Here is a 16,720-nt window from a genome sequence, read left to right as displayed (position 1 = left end):
GAGACTTTTCTCAAAACAAAATAATGACACTCAATTGGACAATGTGACCTGCTTTAATTGGGGGAGGATCCATATTGCAACTATGTGGGTTAGCTAGAGCTGGTTTTGTCAGCGCCAAAATGATGTACTCAAAAAAGTTTTGCATTCAAACTTTGGAAGATCTCAAAGGTGTTTGCTTTGATTGGGTTCATCAGTTGGAACGTTAACAATGAGTACTGTACATAAAGTTCAAAAAAGAGTTTTATTTTTCTTTTTGATTTCTGTTTTTCTGAAAGTAAATTAATTCTGTATAGATGTAGAAAGCTTGATCTATTTCTCAAGCAAGAGAAGATTCTAGTCACATGTCTCATGTTATGAGCCAGGCGGTAGACATAAAATTTATTTTATTTTTATTTGCCTTCCTTTTCTTTACTGACTAGTAAAAATAGGTTATATAATTCCTACCTATTTTGCACACCTGAGTTAGGAAGGAGGATGCCAAGTAAAGATGTGTTCCTAGAAGAGTGGCTTCTATTAAGCAGCTATACCAAGATAGGGCAATTGAGCCCAGGATGTATAGACCCAGAGTGCTTCTGAGACAGAAAATGTAAGGCCTCAAGCCATTTGTCCTAGAGATACAACTTTGCTACTTCAATAGCGTTCGCCACAAGGCATTTTTCACATGTATTGGATCCACACTGACTAGCAATTCTGGAAATTCTAGTCTGGGAGTGTCAAGTTGTGGGTTGTTGTCTTCCTGCTTGCTATTAGTTGGAATCCAAAGATGAATGAGGTTTTCAAACTGGCATTTATACAAACACAATAAGCCACATCAGAGATTGTGGGGATTCTACATAGTAGTTTCTGATACTGGGAGAGGTAGTGGTAGCTGTAAAAATAAAATGAGGTAAAATGCATTGGGTGCAGTAAATTCTATTATATCTCTTAGGATTTACTTTTTTAATCACCACTCACCAAATATCGCTGGCATTCTAGCAGAGCTTCTAATCTATGTTCTGATAAAATCACTGTACAGTTTGCAAATGCTTGCTTGAGCGTCTTTTTAATGACTTGGAAAGTCCTGAAAGAGAAACATTTTTTAATATGTGAACAAAGGCAATATAAAAATGTGGTCAGAAGCCAAGATTTTTAGCAGACATTTTTACAATGTTTGTCCACTTTTATTACATTACTCTATGGTGGATAAAGTTCAGATGCAATATCATAATGATACAAATAGATGAAGTTAGGCCTAACTAGTTACTAAGATAACTTTCATAGCAAAACAAACCAAAATTAAGTGTGTGCTTATTTTATGTTCCTGTATATATTTTATTTCTTGCCTTAGCCAAAGAAAGTTAGAAAAGGTTAGTATTTGCTACAACAAAGAAAAAAAACAGGCAATTGGTTAAATAGTTATTTTTTCGCCTAAAGCAATCACAAGACTATAACAATAGTCACAAAATTACAAGGATCAAACAATTATCAAAGATCAAACATCATTACCAAGCTATTTCCTACAGTTTAGTGAAAAGTTGTAATAATTAACTTATTAGCTTACATTATTGTACATCTATAGTGTTTTTATAACAAGAGAATATTGCATATTGCCCTTTATATTACATATATTGCATTATATTGCAGACTGACTGAACTCAACAATGTACATTGGGATATCATTGGATTAACTGATACATGTTGACAATGCAAAAATGTAGTTGAATTTGATAGAACTAGACATCAGAGGTACCAAAGATGGACGATGTGCTGGAATTGGTTTTCTCAACCAAAAACTTTGTGGTACAATTTGAAAGTATATGCCCAATGTATCATTCAATTGGACAAACAATACAAGCTTATGCTCTAACAATAAGCTACAGTGATGATAACATCGAAGAGTTTTACAATACTAATGGTGACTTTAATGAAAGAATAGGAAGAACAATACCTGGGGGAAAAGTGACTGGTCCGTATGGAAGTAATGAATGAGTTAATAGAGGTGACAGACTAGTAGATTTTGCTGAAGGGTAGAAACTTTATATCATGAAGTACAAGAAAAAAGCTAGCAGAAAATGGAATTAGAAGAGTCCATCTAGGTCAGTGATGGCGAACCTATGACACGCGTGTCAGTGCTGACACGCGTAGCCATTTGGGGTGACACGCACAGGATTTCATGCGATTCATCCTCGGCTCCTGCACGGCCGTCGAGGATGAAAGAATCTGTGCTGGAGGAACGGGGGGGCAGGACGTGTGATCTCCCCCGCCCACACTCACTTACTGTATCACCGCCGCCCCTTTCTGAGCGCAGGGGCTGCTGGTAAGGCGTGCGTGCCGTGCGCACACACGTCATCAGCGCGGCGAGGGAGGACCCGCAGGAGAGGAGCGCGGGAACAGTGCGCGCCTCTCTCCAGTCAGGCCGGCACAGAGAGTCTTATGTTTTTGTCGAAGTGACACACAACGCGAGTTATGCTCGATTTTTTGCCGATTTTTGACACACCACGCCAAAAAGGTTGCCCATCACTGATCTAGGTACACAAATGAAATTGACTACATCAAGTCAAGTGATAAAACCATATTCTGCAATTGTACTGAGTGACATCAATTGTTTTAATGTTGGAAGTGGTAGAATGGTATGAGCTAAAGTGAAAATAACAGCATATGAAAATGATAAAGAAGTCACAAAACAAAAAACAAAAATAAAGAGTAATAAGCTATTAGAAGAGACCAGCGATTTCGAGATTAATCTATCAAATTGCTTTGCTCTATTGCAAGATTTGGAAGAGATTAACATTATGGACCAAAATGAACAAACAGCCTTGAATTTGCTACTTCTACAGTACCAATCAAAAAATACTTTGTACAGTAAAAAATCTCTGATGAAACTATTGATTTAATGAAAAAAACAGTGCACAATGAAGAATATTGGAAGTTTCACTAATAAGGTGGAATATGTTGAACTTTGCAAGACCATAAGAAAATGTATCCAAGAAGAAACACATCAGTTTAACATGAAGCTTGTGAAAAACATAACTGTAAAAAACCAAAGGGATTAATAGAGCAAAATGTAAGTTTATAAATACAAGAAAGAAGCATTTTGAGTTAAAACGTGAAGAACAGGACAGGAAGTGTTCGAAATAATTGGAAAATTCTACTGAGAGCTATACAAAGATCAAGAGTAACAAAAGTGTTCATAAGTAACAACACCCACCCACGAAAGAGGAAATGCCAGATATCCTAGTGGAGGAAGAATCAAGTTTGAAGGTTTGAAGGTTTATTATTTATAGGCTGCCCTTTTCCCTGAGGGGACTCAGGGCGGCTTACAATTTATAGGGAGGGGAATACAAAACAATAAGATATAAACAATACATAAATTAAAATAGAACACAACATTCATTCATCATTCGGGTGGGGACGGATTACAATCTTTATCCCCAGGCCTGACGGGATAGCCAGATCTTGAGGGCTGTGTGAAAGGTCTGGATGGTGGTGAGGGTACGAATCTCCACGGGGAGATCGTTCCAAAGGGTCGGAGCTACTACTGAAAAGGCTCTCCTCCGCGTAGTTGCCAGTGCCATAAAATCAATTAAAAATGGCAAAGCTTCAGGAAATGATTGTGTTATGGTTGAAATGCTGAAAGCTGGCAGTCACAGTTTACACAAGATACCAGCAAAACTATACTCTAGGTGCCTCAGAGACGAAAAATATACGCAATGCATGGGAAAATGCTGAAGTGATTTTTATGCACAAGAAAGGGAACCAAGATGATTTAAAGAACTATTGCAACAATAAGCCTTCTTTCAGGCATCTACAAGGTTTTCACCAAGATAATATAAAAAAGAATATTGAGAACATTAAGTGATGCACAGCCAAAGGAGCAGGCAGGGTACAGAAGTAGCTACAGCACAATAGATCACATCCAGGTTGTTCAGCAAGGTGAAAATGTGCCTTAATGACCTTAAAGTGGAAATCAACATAGAAGAAGGTGTATAACAAGGCGATACAATATCACCTATCCTTTCCTCAGTGTGCTTTGAAGAAGTATTTTGCAAACTAGAGTGGGCAAAAGATGGAATAAAAATCAGTGGCCTATTTAAATCACTTAAGATTTGCAGCTGGTATTGTTCTTTTCTCAAAAGATCCAGAAGAACTACAAAGACACATACAAGAGCTACACAAAGCAGGAGAACTATTTGTTTTAAGTTTATTTGTTAAAAATAAGCCTTAAAAAGACTCGGGTTATGTTTAATAAATTCATCAAAGAAAGAAAAAATTGTATCTGGAAAAGAACAAGACATAGTAGACCACCTCATATACCTTGGTCAACAGAGCTCAATGGAAGGTGGTACCATAAAGGAAATTGAATGGCATGTTAAATGTAATTGGCAGGCATCAGGCAAGCTAAGTATAATTTTCAGGAACAACCTCCCCTATGTCTGAAGAGAAAAGTTTTCAATCAGAGTGTGCTACCTGCTCTAACATATGCCAGTGAAACATGGACACTAACTTCACAATTGATACAAAAGCTACAAATGACACAAAGAGCCACGTAAAGATACATGCTCAGCATTACAAGGCAAGATAGAAAGAGCTGCACATGGATTAGAGACCAAACAAAAGTATACGGTATCAAGAGAGTAAAAGAATTGAAGTGGAAATGAGCTGGTTACATAGCAAAATGAACTGATGGCCAGTAGACCAAGGCATTCATAGAATGGATCCCACTTGATAAAAAGCTTCCATGAAAGAGACCTAAAACAAGATGGATCAATGACATCACCAAAAATTGTGGGCCCAATTGGCAAAAGAAAGTTCAGAAGAGTATTCGTTAGAAACATGCAGAAGAGGCCTTCATCCTGCAGTGGATAGACAATGACTAAAATGATTGCATACTGACCTTTATTGTTGGAAATTATTACACTATTTTAAAGCTTGAAGAGTACCAAATATTACTTCTGGGCCTAACTAAATAGAAGTTTAGCTTTAATACTTTTATACTTGTTCAACTTCTGCCTATCATCTAAATGTTAAGGCTGCAATAATAATCCTGTGACTACCAGCAGCAAAGGGGATTAGAATGGTGATGGGTGCACTTTGGAAGATCTGAAGAATCAGATTGGAGACAGATTATCTTGAAAATAGTCTGCATGATCACTAAGATTGGCACCAACTTGATGGTACACAATAAATCAAAACTCTTCCAAGCTCATAGCAAGAGACCAATTCAACTAGCAAAAAGTGAAAAATGAATACAGCACAAAATATAATACTTCTTTTTAAGGTAGAGGTAACTTACAAGTACCTTAGTTATGATTTAAAAAAAAGCTGTTCACTGCCTGGGCCTTAAATGTTTTTTGGGATGTAACACATACTTAGGTCCTGTTCTTTTGGAGACTTCATATGAATCCCAGGTGTCAATATGAATACTGGTCTTCCATGGCATATGTCTGCTAAATTTACACAACTACATCACCCATCCGTTATAATGCTTTTAGGCAAATACTTCAGTCTAGTGCCACCCAATCGTTCATTCCAAATCATGACAATGCAGTATTAAGATCAGGTACTGAATCTCTGTAGGTTGTTTTCAGATAATAGTGAATTTCATTCCATTGATCTATTTATTTAAGATGCAGTTTTGCGTAATGCTAACAGCATAATTAACATTGCAGAGAGTTGCCATATATTTTATATTTATTCTCTAGATCAGTGATCTCCAACCTTGGCAACTTTAAGACCTGTGGACTTCAATTCCCAGAGCTTTGCTAGCTGAGGAACTCTGGGAGTTGAAGTCCACAAGTCTTAAAGTTGCCAAGGTTGGAGACCACTGCTCTAGATCATTTAAGCATTATGTATTCAATGATGGAATTGGGAAGGGTAGTGCAGGCAAGAAGGTCTTGGAGATTGAATGAAAACTTCTTTAGATATGAAAAGTATATTAATGATTGTAAAAAATTGTTATCTGAATATTTTGTTTTGAATATGAATAAGGGTACATCTATGGAATTCATATGGGATGCAAGCAAAGTGTATATAAGAGGAGTGCTGATGAATACAAATAAAACACATAGATATAAACAAGGGCTAAAACGAACAGAATTGGAAGAGGAAATTAAGAGAAAAGAGTTGGAGTTAACAATGAATCCAGGCGATACAAAGGTTAAGGAAGCTATCACCATATTAAAATCTCAATTTGACATGTTGATCTCTGACCAGGTAGCCACTAATTTATTATATGCAAAACACAATACTTTTTGTAATGCAAACAAACCTGGCAGATGGTTAGCTTATCAGACTAGGAAGAAAAGGAAAACTCGAAATATATCTAAACTGATTTACAGAGGGAAGGAGGTGTTTCAACAGGAAGAGATTCAAAAGGCATTTCGGGAATTTTTTACAGAATTGTATAAAGGGGATAAAATTAATGGTTTAGATATAAACAAATATTTAGATAAAGAGAAAATACCCTCAGTTAGAGAAGAGCACAGGCAAAAATTGAATCAACCAATAACCTCGGGGGAAATTTTGCAGGTAATTAAGCAATTAAAGTTAGGGAAAGCACCAGGTACAGACGGTTTGACAGCGGTTTACTATAAAAATGTACAGTTAGAAATGGTAGAACCTCTTAGAGAATTATTTAATAAGATTCAAACGGAAGGTAAAGTGCCTCCATCTTGGAAGATAGCGTTTATATCTTTGATACCCAAAGAAGATCCAACCAAAAAATTATAGACCTATCTCATTACTTAATGTAGATTATAAAATTTTTACTAAAATACTAGCAAATAGGTTAATGCTGGTTATTCAACAATTGATACACACCGACCAAACAGGTTTTATACAGGGGAGACAGATGAAAAGTAATGTCAGATTAATTATTAATGCATTAGAATATTTGGGAAAGAACAACCAAATCCCTGCTGCATTCATATTTTTGGATGCTGAGAAGGCCTTTGATCGAGTTAACTGGCAATTTCTGTTGAAGATACTGCAAAAAATGCAGATAGGAGATAATTTTTTACAGTCAATTAAAGCAATATACCAACAGCAAACAGCACAAATCATAGTCAATGGAAGTTTAACATACTCTTTTCAAATTGGAAAAGGTACAAGACAGGGCTGTCCTTTGTCCCCATTATTGTTTATTATAACTTTGGAAGTATTGTTGAATAAAATACGGGGCTTGGATGGTCTAAAAGGAATCAAGATTAGTCAGCAAGAATACAGAGTGTGCACTTTTGCGGATGATTTGGTCATAATATTGGAACAACCGCAGGAATCCAGTATGGTTTTAATGAATACGATTAATCAATATGGTCAAGTGTCTGGTTTTAAAATAAATTTAGGAAAAACAAAAATATTAGCTATAAATATGAATACTAAACAAAAGGAAGAACTAGGAGTGATGCTAGGATGTGAGGTAGTTAAAAAAGTCAAATATCTTGGAGTTAATATCTTAACTTCAAATGGGAAACTATATAAGCATAATTATGAACCACTTTGGCATAGTATACAGACAGAGATGAAAAAATGGGAGAAATTGCACTTATCTTTGTTGGGTAGGATAGCGGCAGTGAAAATGAACATCTTACCAAAATTTTTATTTCTCTTCCAAATGTTACCTATACTTTAAAAAGATGTGAATCTTTTAGAATGGCCGAAGGGTATCAACAAATTTGTATGGGCAGGAAAGAAGCCGAGGGTAAAGATGAAAATAATGCAAGATGTATGCGAGAGAGGAGGCTTGAAACTACCTAACTTAAAACTATATTATGATGCAGTGGTGCTAACTGTAATTAGTGATTGGACTCATTTAACTAATGATAGAATATTGAATATTGAGGGACACGATCTGATATATGGTTGGCATGCTTACCTGTTATTCAACAAAAAATTGGACAAGAATTTTAAAAGTCATATTTTAAGAAATGCTTTACTGCGGGTCTGGAAAAATACCAATACAAATTAAATGACAAGATACCCATGTGAGCAATTCCTAGACACGCAATTGAAAATATGAATATAGCACAAAAACAGGATAGAATTACCTACAGACAGCTTCTTATCTTGGAAAGGGGGGTACTACAACTAAAATCTTTAGAGGTATTAAAAGAGGAGAAGGTAGTTCAAACATGGTTCCAGTAAGGGCAATTACAGGCTAGGTGGAAAATAGATCAAAAAATTGGTTTTATTCAAGTTGAGGATAATCTGTTTAAACAAATAAGAGATCAAAGCTTAATGCATATAAAGAGGATATATAATGTATTAATACAGATGGATTCGGAAACAGAATTAGTTAAAGATTGTATGATAAAGTGGGCTCAAAACATTGAAGAACCAATAATGCTGGATACATGGGAAAGAATCTGGATAAGAAATGTGAAATTTACACAAGCTCAAAACCTGAGAGAAAAATTTTATAAGATATTCTATAGATGGCATTTAGATCCTAAAAAGCTGGCTTCTATGTATCCGAATTTACAGCCTAAATGTTGGGGATGTGGCTCTCTCGATGCTACATATTTTCACATATGGTGGACCTGCCAAAAGGTTAAGGCATTTTGGATAAAAATATGGTGGATTATGCAAAATATCTTTAAAAGAAGGATAAAGTTTACTCCTCAGTTATTTTTACTAGATATAAGTATTGACTTTACAGTGGTAGAGACTAACTTGATTCTGCACCTAATAACGGCAGCAAGACTGTTGGTGGCGCAATACTGGAAGAAGAAAGACTTGCCTACAATTCAAGAATGGACATTGAAAGTTACAAACTTAGCCGAGATGGCTAAAATATCGGCATATCTTAAAGATCACTCAAATGAAAGATATAAACGAGACTGGAAAAAATGGATTGACTATATACAAAATAAATACGGGACCAAGAAATTCCAGTTAGCCTATGCTTAAGATCAGAAATGATTTAAATTGTTTAAAGTTAGCTCAGCAAGAAGAAGCTAAGATCAATGTAGAGATGTTATTAATTTCTTTATTTCTTTTTTCTCAATAGATTTTAGACTGTGTTTGTTAAAAATCCATACCGTGTACGGGTTCTGGGAAGTCGGGGGGGAAGGAGGAGGGGGGTTGGGGGGGAGGGGGGAGGGAGGGAGGGGTATACATTAGGCTAGACAAGAATTTGGTGGTAAACTAGAACTATTTTGACACACAAAAAAATTGTACTCCAATGTCTCACTGATTGAGGAATGATGAAATGTTTGTTTTAAAAGAAAATAAAACTTTTTGAAAAGTGAAATCAGTGCTAGAAGAAGGAATTGCAAGATGGTATCCAAACTGTTGAAAGCCATTTTTACATTGAACTATAAATATCATACACTTTTTAAAATAAATCCAGTATGTACTTTTGTAGTGTAAAATTCTGAATGCCGGAAAATCAGAACCACTTCACTATAGCCAATATATACAAATATAGGTAATCCTCAAATTACAACCACAATGGAGCCCATAATTTATGTTGCTAAGTTAAAAATTTGTTGAGTTTTGCCTCACTTTATAACTTTTGTTGCCACATTTGTTAAGAGAATCACGGCAGCTAAATTAGTAACACAGTTGTTAAGTGAATGTGGCTTCCCCATTGACTTCTCTTGTCAAAAAGTCACAAAAGGGGATCACATGACTAACACTGCAGCTGTAATAAATGTCCATTGTCAAGCATCCAAATGTAAATTATGTGGCCATGGAGACACTGCAATGGACATAAGTGTGAAAAATGGTCATAAGTCAATTTTTCATTGCCGTTGTAACTTTGAATGCTCACTTAGCGAAATGTTGTAAGTCAAGGACCCACCTGTAGAGTATTTTTGTGGTACTTACATTGGATCAAGATGAGCACTTGGTTCATCAAGAAGAAGAATCTTAGCTTTACTGAGAACTGATCTGGCAAGACACATCAACTGCTTATGTCCATGGCTGAGGACATAGCCACCATCAATAAGAACAAAATCAAGCTGGCCTGGGAATTGCTCTATTACAGATTTCAGTCCAACCTGAAAGCATAACAATTGTACAAAGAGAGGAGAGAAAAAGAAACATTTTGTATCATACAAATGGGTTTGTTTTATTTCAGCAATTAAAGCCCTGGAGCATTATTCATAGAGCAATGTAATACTTCATATGCCACATGAGATAAAGCTAGTACAGGGTAATGACACAAAACCTTTGGAGGACATGGAACTCATTTAGCATATTTGGGAATTAACATAAAGGTACAATTTGTTATCTTAATTCTGACTTTGTAATTCTGGTGCCAATTTCTGGTTTATTTGTGCTCTGCCCTATGAAGTTTATAATTCATCTGGACTTAGTATCTTGAGTTATAGAAATTCTATTTTATATGCTGCTTCATTCTATACCTCCCTAACTATAAAAAATAAATGTGGCTTGAAGCAGAAGTACTCTCACAGCAAGGAAATGTTTGTTGCTGGCGCTTTAACAATTTCCCCTTCTTTGCATCTCTCTCCATGGATTCATTTCCTTGTTCAGTCCCCAGGAGTCACCTCAGTTGCAGTTGTGCCATGATTTTTTTAAAGAGACATAAGGGGTTTATATCTGTATCTAATAAGGATTACTTGTTAAATACAAATCTTTAGTCTAAGTAATGTATGAGAATAATTCAATAGATGCAATTCCACAATTAGGCATAAAACCCCAATTACACAACGTCAGCATTCTATCATTTCCTGCTAAAATCTGTTTGGCAGATGTACTTTTATATACTGTATATTAAGGAACCAAGTATCAACAGTTCTTCTGTTTCCATACTAATAAAGTTTTAGTACTGAAAAAAGTGAATATTGACTGAAAGAATGACAATAGAGAAAAGGATATTTATACAGGGGAGTTTGGCAGAAACGTTTACCAAGTTAACAAGCCTTTCTGGTGAATGCTAAAAATGCTAACAGAAGCGATGCTTCAAGATATTCTTTCTTAAAGCTGAGAACAGCCAAATATTGAAATGGACAGGTATGCCCATTTTTCTCTGCCCCATTTTGGTTTCTACCAAGTCCAGCCCAATGGTGGCCATGGCCACCTAATGCATATGCAAAAAGAATAGGGCATTGCTTACACTGTTTCAACTACCTCTTGACTTTTTTTTGACTCCCTTGCAGATGTCCCTGCTGCTGTCTTATGGTAAGGAACATATTGATGTTGAGGTTCCTTTGGCAGTCTTAGATTGTATAAAATACTTCAGTCTACCAACTGAACATGCACAAAAAAGGCCATATGATGAACAGTCTTAGAAAGACTTATTTTGGTTGTTCAAGAATCATATGCAGTTCTTCTCCCAACTATATTTTAGGATCTTAGGGGAAAGAGGGTTGTAAATCCCACAAGCAAAACAAAGAAACCCTGTCCTAACTGGAGCTTTAAAAAAATAATGTTCAAAAGTGATGTTTTCATGCTTCAGAGTTCTGTTTGGTTTGATTTCCATAGAAATTCTGGCAATCCCGTGTTTCTATTTCAATTGTAATTTGAAGTTTGCTTCAATTTTGATAAAATGATGGGAAATAACTTTCTGCTTTCTTTCCCTTGTTCCATCCAACCATTCAATTTTACTTGGATTTCTTGGTTGTAATATGTCTCAATGATATACCAATCATGTTGTTGTCTGCTTTCATGATTATCTTTTCATCTATGCAGTCTGAGATTATGGACAATCTGCTCAAGGCTATCTCTCAACACTTATTAAATTATGTACTTATAATATGATACTAACTATTCGTTGGATGATGTTCTAATCTATGCTGGCATTTCAGTTCCAGGTACTCTTGATAAGGCTAAATAAGGATTACTGAAACAAACAATGCAAAGAATCAGTTTCATCTAGTGGTTAAGGCACCAGGCTAGAAACCAGGTGACCATGAGTTCTAGTCTCACTTTAGGCATGAAAATCAGCTAGATGACTCAGTTCCTCTCTCCCAGCCCAGCCCACCTCACAGAGTTGCTGTTTTGGGAAAACAGGAGGAAGAAGGAGTTATGTTCACAGCCTTCGGTTCTTTACAAAAAATAATAAAGCTGTGTTCTAAATAAATATTTATAAAATAACCCCCTAGTATCATTTCTGTAACCCTTACAAAAGACCCAGAGAAGATGGGATTGGATTTTTTTGTGTGTCTTTTTAAAAATATACTTTTGAGTTGAGATAATAGGTAAATAGTGTCCTTAAAAGGTACCATTGCAGCCTTTTATTATCCCCGAAGACTGGTCTCAAAATAATCCCCAAACCACTAAAATAAAAAAAAAGTCACTTGTTTCCAAAGAAAACATTAAAAATGTTTTATCACCAGATGGAGCCATTACAATGTAAAATATTACACCCTCGATTGATGAAGGAAAAAGATGCATCTTACTTTGTGTGTGTGTTTTTACTTTAACTTCATTAAAGTAATAATGTCAAAATTAAAACGTAATTAAATAAATAAAGTGAAGGTTCAGTTTGTCTCACAAAGATATGCTGCTGTCAAGCCAAGATAGCTGTGCATTGGTCTCACTTCAGTCTTTTTTCACGCTTAGTTTTAGAGCAGAAGTACCTATGATAGCCTTGATAAATTATCTACACTTAGCAGTTAAGGACACTGAGCTTTCTGTCAGCTAGAAAGCTGACAGCCTGGGTTCAAAACCCTAGCTAGCACCAAAGGATTGGGTGAGTTCCCATTATTTGCTCCAGCTCTTGCTAACCTAGCAGTTTGAAAGCATGCAAATGTACCACCACCTAGAGTTAGACACAATTGGACAGGGAAACCTTAATCTTTACCTTAAGGACTTAGAGTGTTATAATAAAAACTATATGTAATTTTAAAAAGTACAATAATATTTTGTTTTTCTGAATCTCAGTATTCAGTGGTCCGAACTATGCTACTTGTGAGACTGCTGAATAGATTGGGATTGATATATTCTGTTTTTTGCATTTACATGCCACTTTTCCTCTTTGATAATTCAAAAATGCATATATCTGGTAAGATGAGTAAAGTTTCCTTTCAGTCATATTACATGTTATTTTTTTAAATTATGTCCTTGTAGTTTTCTTGGCAACAATGCAGAAATGTTTTGCCATTTCCTTCTTAGGCGTTTTTCTCTTTAATTACAAGTCGATAGCCCTGGCATACCCTGAATGACTAATTAAGTCTGATTCACCTTAGTTTCCAAGCCCAGTCAAGATCCTCCTAACTCTAATCCTTCTAAGACACATGAAAGGAATCTCTAAATTTCATCCTTACCACAAACCTGTAAGATAGACAGAGTTGAAACAGAATGACTACTTCAAGGTCATCTAGTAAACTAAGTAAATAAGAACTGAATCAGTATCTGATCCAATTTCAATATTTTAACTACCACATTATCCTACAAATATACCCCAACAATTGTAGGTTTTTTCCTTAAGATGCTTGTGTTTCATCTCCAAACACTGGCTGAGACACACTTAAGTTGTCCTTAGTTCTTCTGAAATAATAACAATAGTATTAGCAAAAGCACTTAGACTTATAGGGCTTTACATCACTCTCTGAGCAGTTTATAATGTCAGCATAGTGCTCCCAAACAATCTGGGTCATTTTACTGACATTGGAAGAATGGAAGGTTGAGTCAACTTTGAGATGGTCAGGATTGATCTCCTGGCTATGGGCAAAGTTAGCCTGCAATACTGGTTTCGAACTACGTCGCCATTACAGTGCCTAATAATACAAAATCTATTTTTTTTACCACCTATTACACAGGAAATGAAATAGTTTCAGGTCAATGAATGATACTAGTGTTTACTGACCATTTCAAATTGATGCAGTAACACTCCACACATACATGCACACTCCCATCTGTGGCCATTCTGTTATTGTCTCTCTAAAGAGATTAACATAGATGAGTTCTATTTGGTGATCCATCTGAACTGGCAGATAGCAAATATACTGCAAGTGCTTGTAACTATTTGGACCTTATTTATTTAGCACAAGACTGAAATAAGAAAACAATGGACAAATGGGAACACCCCTCCCATTTGGAATGGGAGGGAAGGTAAATTTTAAATAAAACTCCGTTTGATTCATGTTATCAGCTTGATTTATGGTAAAATGAGTAATAAGATGAAAGGAATCTGAGGCTTAAAGATGGTAAGCAAAATTCTACAGACAGAACTGCTCTGTTCTTGCTCAGAACAATAATTGGCAGATGGTTTTCCTGCCAGCTAGTGATGGGCAGAACTCATCATAGAAGGAAATTTATTTTCAGATGAATAATCTGTTTCGTGGCAAATATAGTTTTAGGCCTGGGGACTCTTCCAACACCACTGCACCCACTGTTTTGAAGATGATTAGAAAACTATAATCAGTTCACAAATTCCAATTAAGGTTACTGTGCTATGGTACATCATGACTTCCACTCTATTTCCACCCAAATGCTGATGTTTTTTCAAAAGTGTTTAAATCTTTTATATTTCAAGGATCACCTAACTACATCGACCTGTGGGCTAATTTGTGAACTGCCATCATCCTGACACATTAAGTGGTAAAGAGATGCTTATATAAAGAGATGCCTTAATTAAGCTGTGCATAATTTTTTGTCTGTCTTCTTAATTTCCAAAGACTTAAAAGTTTTCAAAACATTAGCATGTTAGCTCTCTTTTATATAACCTTTCATAGCTTATTATATACAGTATATTCAAATCAGTGGTGGGTTGCAGGCGGTATGCCCTGGTACGGGTGTACTGGAGCCAGCCCGGAGCACTGGATACCATTCCAGGACGGTGCTCCGGAGGGCCCAGCCATCTGCCCGAGCTCCTTACCTGTTTTAAAGCTTCTGTGCTGCTGTGCACGTAATGGCACATACAGCGCCTGCGTGATGCTCCACAGAGCAGCTGGAGCATCATGGAGCATGGTGGAGGAGCTAAGATGCATGTGTGCACTGCATGCATGTGCACGCATGCTGCACGCATCCATGAGAACACCGCCAGCCCCGTTCCAACCGTACCAGTTGGAACAGGATTTGAAACCCACCACTAATTCAAATCTACAACTCCAGATGAATTCAGCTGGAAAATGATATAAAACATATTATAAAATAAACATTAGAAAATACATTAGAAAAATTCAAAAAAAATGTCATTTTGAATAATGTTTTATTTCTAAGTTTATACTAGTCATGGAAGGTACTGGAAGCAGTAAGTTACCAAAATATAATATGATATCTAGAAGTGCTTAAACATTTTTTAAAATCTGTTAAATTTTTAAAAGCTTCCGCTGAACAGGATTTCCAGATTTTATTGTGTAGGAGCATACCTTATGATGATAGTTTATTCAGAATTCTAGTTTTGACTTTCTATCCTGCTTTGATTTTACTCATTCCTGAATGTATCTTCACAATCAGAGCATTGTACATTGACCCAGCTCTTTGCCACATTTCCAAATCTAGCTTCAAGTTCAAACCCAATAAACAAACAAATGTAGGATATAAAGACAATGCAAAAGTAAAACAAGCAAGAGTAAATAAACCCACCAAGGCAATGGAGATTCTAATGTTATTAACTTTTGAGCAAGCAAATAAAATGATTTAGTGATTTTCCTAATTATATGTGTAGTTCTTTTATCAAGGGAGTGCATTTTGTAAGGAACAAGGAGAAATCTATTTTATAAACTGTCAGATAGATGAAAAAGTTCTTGGGGCGAGTATCTTCTCCTATTTATATGTAGAAGCCGAGGTGGTGCAGTGGTTAAATGCAGCACTGCAGGCTACTTCAGCTGATTGCAGTTCAGCTGTTCAAATCTCACCGGCTCAGGGTTGACTCAGCCTTCCATCCTTCCGAGGTGGGTAAAATGAGGACCCGGATTGTTGTTGGGGGCGATATGCTGACTCTGTAAACCGCTTAGAGAGGGCTGAAAGCCCTATGAAGCGGTATATAAGTCTAACTGCTATTGCTATTGCTATTGTTTGCTTATTTATGTGAAAATTGTGATCTGTGTTTCTAAAATGGATACTCATTCATGTGTACCTTATAAAGATCTTGCTTAAGAGTTAAAGAACAAAGGTGGACATCTCCTACCTCTTCAGCAACATTCCATAGTTCTTCATCACTCCATTGTCCATAAGGATCCAAGTTTTTTCTAAAAGATCCAGAGAATATGAACACTTTCTGTGGAAGCAGAAAAAAAATTGAAACAAAAATATTGTTAAAAATAATGTCACAAGCTAGAAATAAGAAATAACTTTTAGTTTTCTCTGAATTAACAAATCAGATACTTGAATTTGTTAATAGTTTTCCTTTTCCCAAACAGTGATAATTTTCTAAGAAGTACAACCAGGGATTTGTTTCCTTGAATAACCACTATAGATAAACTTTATGAAACTTATCTATTAAGTACCACAGAGTTCACTGGTGGTTTTCTATTTTCTATTCTCAAAATAAATGAAGATGTTTCAGTCCTCTATAGTTTTCATTTTGTAGCTATATCATACTTATATACTATCTAGAAATATATAGGACATAATAGTATAGCATACCATAGCATACCATAGCATACTGTACAGTACAGTGGTGGATTTCAATTTCTTTTACTACCGGTTCGCTCGTGCGCACACACTCGTGCAATACTTCATGCGCAGAAGCATCCGGGTGGGTAGGTGGCGCCCCCTGTCACCGCCACTACCCGTTCGCCTGATCTGGCACGAACCAACAGAAACCCATCTCTGATACAGTAGAGTAGGGTAGGATACAGTATATGATTATACTATAATTGGCTGATTT

The 16,720-nt window shown here is 36.1% G+C and overlaps 1 protein-coding gene across 2 annotated transcripts in view; it reads right to left on the bottom strand.

Annotated features, from left to right (window-relative positions):
* The window catches only part of CFTR (CF transmembrane conductance regulator), a 103,241-nt gene that overhangs the window by 5,537 nt on the left and 80,984 nt on the right, over positions 1–16,720 (bottom strand). For both annotated transcript variants that reach the window (XM_087723644.1, XM_087723643.1), the window contains exons 24-26: positions 16,019–16,108; positions 9,808–9,980; positions 955–1,060 (exon numbers count right to left, since the gene is read on the bottom strand). In XM_087723644.1, coding sequence (XP_087579770.1) covers positions 955–1,060; positions 9,808–9,980; positions 16,019–16,108 — 369 coding nt within the window. The remainder of the gene's footprint in view (positions 1–954; positions 1,061–9,807; positions 9,981–16,018; positions 16,109–16,720) is intronic.

Source organism: Thamnophis sirtalis, unplaced genomic scaffold (genome assembly GCF_051295495.1).
Source record: "Thamnophis sirtalis isolate CommonGarterSnake01/CBP01778 unplaced genomic scaffold, rThaSir2_p1.2 scaffold_9, whole genome shotgun sequence".
Lineage (NCBI taxonomy): Eukaryota > Metazoa > Chordata > Lepidosauria > Squamata > Natricidae > Thamnophis > Thamnophis sirtalis.
This window is presented reverse-complemented; position numbering and strand designations above follow the sequence as displayed.